Source organism: Pundamilia nyererei, unplaced genomic scaffold, assembly GCF_000239375.1.
Source record: "Pundamilia nyererei isolate P.nyererei 1_Seehausen unplaced genomic scaffold, PunNye1.0 scaffold00076, whole genome shotgun sequence".
Taxonomy (NCBI): domain Eukaryota; kingdom Metazoa; phylum Chordata; class Actinopteri; order Cichliformes; family Cichlidae; genus Pundamilia; species Pundamilia nyererei.
Window position 1 is genome coordinate 2187229 of NW_005187477.1, and position 5952 is coordinate 2193180.

At 42.0% G+C, this 5952-nt stretch overlaps 1 protein-coding gene across 1 annotated transcript in view; it reads left to right on the forward strand.

Moving 5' to 3' along the window:
• LOC102213296 (uncharacterized) overlaps positions 1 to 1132 on the forward strand; it is a 13711-nt gene extending 12579 nt beyond the window's left edge. The window contains exons 7-8 of the mRNA XM_005737523.1: positions 227 to 450; positions 826 to 1132. Coding sequence (XP_005737580.1) covers positions 227 to 450; positions 826 to 968 — 367 coding nt within the window. The 3' untranslated portion in view covers positions 969 to 1132. The remainder of the gene's footprint in view (positions 1 to 226; positions 451 to 825) is intronic.
• Positions 1133 to 5952: the final 4820 nt, after the last annotated feature.

Consider the following 5952-nt stretch of genomic DNA (forward strand, 5'->3'; position numbering starts at 1 on the left):
CTGTTCAGCTGTTAGTGTTCAGCTGTAAGTGTTATTCTTTTTCAGCTGTTAGTGTTATTCCTGTTCAGCTGTTAGTGTTATTTAGTCTGATGGTAAAATTCATCATATATTCTTACATTGTAAATGATAGTTTTTGTGTATATTTAAAGTAAATTTTTTGTTTATGTATTTTTTGTGTTTATTGACTACATATTATGTGTTCACTGTTATATAATGTATGTAACAGCCTGAGAGAGGTCCAGGCAGTGCTGCTGAGAAAGACTCTGTCACAGGGAGGAAGAGGTGACAAGATGGCCGCCCTGCTGATGAAGCACATTGAGAGGGAGACGAATAAAGTTCACAGTGCAACCTCCCCTTTTAATGCTTCCTCATCCTCCTCGCTGAAAACAAGTGTGAAGACGTTCCACACCCAGAAGGGGCAGTACAGCGTCCATTTCAACACCCTGACAGGTCAGTGATGTCAGTTATTTGAATGTTTTTTTTACACTTACATGTTTCATATTGTCAGACAGTTTTAATATTAGATAAAGCTAACCCAGGTAAATACAAAATGCAGTTTTTTAATGATGATTTTGTTTATGAAGGGAAAAAAATCTCCTTAAAGCCCTGTGTGAAAAAGTAACTGCAGCCGTTGTTAAGTTGGACATTTATTAACTTTACTCTTTGGAAAGGATAGTTTTTTTCCCCCTTTAATACATGAAGTTATTGTTAGAAAACTGTGGAAGCAAACCAATATTTCCATCTTGACCAAAATCCGCCTTTTCCGGACGCTGATCCTGCTGATTTTACTCTATGGATCTGAAACGTGGACTGTGCTCAAAGAAGACCTCAACAAACTTGAAGTTTTCCAGATACGCTGCCTTCGACAGATATTACGAGTATCACTTCGAGGCCGCCTTCGAAACAAGGACATCCGACGGAGATGCGACAACCAACCGCCAATTGAGGGGCAAATTCAAAAACGCTGATTGCGATGGTTTGGCCATGTGTGTTGAATGGATGGGAGGAGACTACCACATCAACTCCTCTGGCGTAAACGACCCACCCAGTAGAGAATCCACCGAACGGCACCGAAGAAAACATGGCTAAAACAGGTCAAAGATGACATCAGGGGCAGAATAAATCTTGATGAGGCCAGGACAATCGCCAACGATCGCCATGCATGGTAACGAGTTGTGAAGGAAATTCTACAACCATTGGCACCCACAGCAGTGTATGGGCTTAGGAGTCGATCCAGACCCAACGCCAGCTAGGGATCAAAGAGAAAGAGAACAGAGGCAAACAGGAGTTAACTGCAGCTAATGGCAGCTAACAGCAGCAAAAATAAACACTGAGGGCCATGAGTGCAAAAATAAATTGATTGAATTATTTATTAATGTATTTAATGTTTCAACAATTAATGGAACCAACTTGATAAAAAAAATTAAATAGTTTGTTAATCACATGCATAATTAATACAGAAAAGACAGAAAAGTTCAGGGTATACTCAACAACTAGCTTTAGTGACACTGTCATCAGACAGACGTGAGCGTCACCCGCTCAAATCGACTCATATCCAGAGTATGTAGACGTGGACACATACTAACAGCTGAGGCAAGCAGCGGACTGACAGCCTACACTCAGCATGAATGAGAGCTTTTTGTCCTACAGCAGCCATTGTAGCTAGGATTATGCTACAGTGGGAATGCAAGAAAACATAACTGCAATCTGCTGACATCTAGTGGTGAGATTTTACACACTGTAACTTTAAGTGTGAGAAATAAGCAAAAAAACGAAGAAATCAAGAACGGGCCAAAGTTTGATAAAATAGCACAAAAGACAAAATTGTGTCCAATACTGGACCTGATGCTGATGAGACAATAACCAAAGGTGGAGGTTGACTCTGAAATAAATTTAAGTAAAATACAAACAATCTTTATGATGCACCCTTTGCACTCTAAGGTTGCCATATTGGCTTTTTCATATAATTTCATATAAAAAGGGTGCCAGATTAGCTCAGTGGGTGCTCAGCAACTATGTGCTGCATGTAGTGGCCTGGGTTTCAGTCCGACCCTTTGCTGCATGTCTTCCTCTCTCTCTTTCCCTGTTTTCCTGCCTCTCTCTATCCAATAAAGGCTAAAATGCCAAAAAAAATAAAAATAAGTTAAAATTCTTGTGTGGTGTTACAGATTTCACAGCGCTCTTAACGTGCCCGATCATGTTTGGGCACAGTAAGAGTAACCGTGTATTCGCCTCACATACCACTACGTGTGGATCATTATTTTCTCTAATAACCTGAGCGGAGTCGATATGTTGGTGCTGATGGATAAAAGGCGCGCGTCTATCAGCCATGCGCTGCAGGAATGCGCTGTTTGTTTCCACCCACCATGTGTTAATGGAGCTGGAAGCCATGTTTTCATTGTGCGCTTCAGATAAGGACAGCGTTAATGCGGTGTCAGAGTCCGGGCCTGATCGCCGTGATTAGACCTGTAAACAGTTCCTGTCTTTGTTCTGCTTTGGGGAGAACCCGGTTCATGCAGGAACGGCTGAAAGCTGCAGATGGAGGCTTTCTCATAGCTCTGGTGGAAGCTGGTTCTGAGAGGTTTCCAGTTTGGCTTGATCTGAGTCCTTTTATTAAGGATGACTGGAACACATGCATCCATAATTTTTGTGTGTTTGTCCATCATTGTCAGATTATCAGTTAAAAAAACAGTTGACAACATAAAAACAAACCCAGGTCCAAAAAAACTGAGTTTATGAGTTTTGTTATGTACCATTAACAAAAATATTAGCTGGCACCTGTTGGTGAGCTGCAAAATCCTCCTTTGCACACCTTTGTTGTTCACTTTTTAAAAGGAATAAAACCTGCAGCTCCCGCTGGCATCAAACGCCGGCCGTCAGCTCCCGTTTCCTTAAACTGTGACAGAGCAGATCATTATGAGCATTTGTGAAAGCTGACTCCTGCGGTGAGAGCGGAGCCTTAAGAAACTGGTGGTGCTGTAATAACAATAATAATATTGCTTGTTTTGTTTCTGCCTTACAGCAGCTCTCTGTCTGTCAGTCAGGACATGAGCTCATAGGAAAACACCCACAGGAACAACCAGCCTCTATTCCAGCCAGAGCCACAGCCTCACCTCTGCTGGGGCCCCCGTTACTGGTTCAGTGACACGGGGCCGGTTTGGAGTGCGCAGTGTCACCCTGTGAAGTCCAACAGTGGTTCAGTTTTATTTATACAGCACAGAACCTCAATAATATTCACCTCAAAGTGCTTTATACTGTGAGGCAAAGACCCAACAATCAGACGGCCCCCTATGAGCAGCCGTGTATCGCTGATCTGACGAAAAGGCTCAGCCTCCCATTCTACAGGGTGGGCCATTTATATGGATACACTGTCATAACATGGGAATGGTTGGTGATATTAAAGTCCTGTTTGTGGCACATTAGTATATGTGAGGGGGCAAACTCCTCAAGATGGGGGGTGACCATGGTGGCCATGTAGAAGTCGGCCATCTTGGATACAACTTTTGTTTTTTCAATAGGAAGAGGGCCATGTGACACATCAGACTTATTGGTAATGTCACAGGAAAAACAATGGTGTGCTTGGTTTCAACGTAACTTTATTCTTTCATGAGTTATTTACAAGTTTCTGACCACTTATAAAATGTGTTCAATGTGCTGCCCATTGTGTTGGATTGTCAATGCAACCCTCTTCTCCCACTCTTCACACTCTGATAGCAACACCGCAGGAGAAATGCCAGCACAGGCATCCAGTATCCATAGTTTCAGGTGCTGCACATCTCGTATCTTCACACCATAGACAATTGCCTTCAGATGACCCCAAAGATAAAAGTCTAAGGGGGTCAGATCGGGAGACCTTGGGGGGCCATTCATCTTCAACAATGACCAATCCACTTTCCAGGAAACTGTTCATCTAGGAATGCTTGGACCTGGCACCCATAATGTGGTGGTGCACCATCTTGCTGGAAAAACTCAGGGAACGTGCCAGCTTCAGTGCATAAAGAGGGAAACACATCATCATGTAGCAATTTCAAATATCCAGTGGCCTTGAGGTTTCCATTGATGAAGAATGGACCCACTATCGTTGTACCCCATATACCACACCAAACCATCACTTTTGTTGTTCCAACAGTCTTGGAGGGATCCATCCAATGTGGGTTAGTGTCAGACCAATAGTGGTGCTTTTGTTTGTTATCTTCACCATTCACATAAGTTTGCCTCATCACTGAACAAAATCTTCTGCGTGAACTGAGGGTCCTGTTCCAATTTTTGTTTTGTTCATTCTGCAAATTCTGTGCGCCGATCTGGGTCATCCTCGTTGAGATGCTGCAGTAGCTGGAGTTTGTAAGGGTGCCATTTGTGAGTAGCTGATATCCACCGAAGGGATGTTCGACTAATGCCACTCTCCGATGACATGCGGCGAGTGCTACGCTGTGGGCTCTTGCTGAATGAAGCTGGGACAGCCACTGACGTTTCTTCATTAGTGACAGTTTTCTTGCGTCCACATTTTGGCAAATCCAACACTGAACCAGTTTCACGAAACTTAGCAAGCAGTTTGCTGACTGTAGCATGGGAGATGGGTGGTCTCGTAGGGTGTCTTGTATTGAAATCTGCTGCAATGACCCGGTTACTGCGTTCACCAGATATCAACACAATTTCGATCCGCTCCTCACGTGTTAACCTCTTCGACATGTCAATGGCTGTGAACAAAGAGAAACTTGTAAATAACTCATGAAAGAATAAAGTTACGTTGAAACCAAGCACACCATTGTTTGTCTTGTGACATTACCAATAAGTTTGATGTGTCACATGGTCCTCTTCCTATTGAAAAAAAAAAAAGAAAAGAAAAAAGTTGTATCCAAGATGGCCGACTTCTAAATGGTCACCATGGTCACCACCATAGCTGGACTGGCCATCGGGCATACCGTCACATTTTCAATCTTTATCCTGGTGGGCCGGTCAGAGGCGGAGCCAGACATTTGAAACACCCGGGGCTTAGCCCTAAAGGGTAGTATGCATGTGGGATTTTTTTTTTTTTTTGGGGGGGGGGATGACTGAAAGATTAATAGGCTGTGTTTTGAGTTTTGTTCAAAAAAGAATGACTTCATATAGGGAAAAATATATATCACACATGCAGGACACTTTAAACTAGTTTTTTAATTAAGCAGCGAGGCAGAACAAAGTCGGGGCTGTATCAAGACACAAGGACTAAACCCCAATTCAACCAGACCCAGAACTGATCCGGAATTAAAACAGGACTACAACAGTCCAAAATCAGGACTACTGAGGACTTAACCAAGACAGAACCAGAATCAGAACTAGATGATAGTAGCACTAAAAATCATCATAGACCTGCACTACACTTGTTTTTTTAATTCTACCAAAGTCCAATATTTAGATTGAGAAAAGTTTATATAATTATTCAGCCTTGTTGTACAAACAAGCTGCAAAACTTAATAAATGTAGAATTTGAAAAATAGCAAACCTAAAAAGAAACACTAGGTACGAGATACATGAGGACCTGTGATACACTGATACTTCTGGTAAACGACCATTTGACTAACATGTGAGTCTCACCTGCTCTTGTTCCTCTCTTCCTCTTTGTGCTGACAATCATCAAATATACAGATATTTACAAACTCTTCAGATAAAAACACTTTTTTAATTGTAACATCAAATCAGACTAAATGTTTATTTTTTAGATAAATATAAAAACATATTTGTTAACTTTAAGAGTAAAGAGAGAAACTGTCTGTATTTCTTGTAAATGGCACCAAATTGTATTCAAACTGAGCCACACTTATGGAGCTCCACGATTCTCTTCCTGATGTTTTGTTGACATCTCCTGATGTTCCCATGTCACAGAAACAGCCTCTGTGTTTTGCCTTATATGCATCCACAGCTGTGCCACCAGTTTACTCACATGGACTCTACGAACCAATCAGAAGCTTCTTC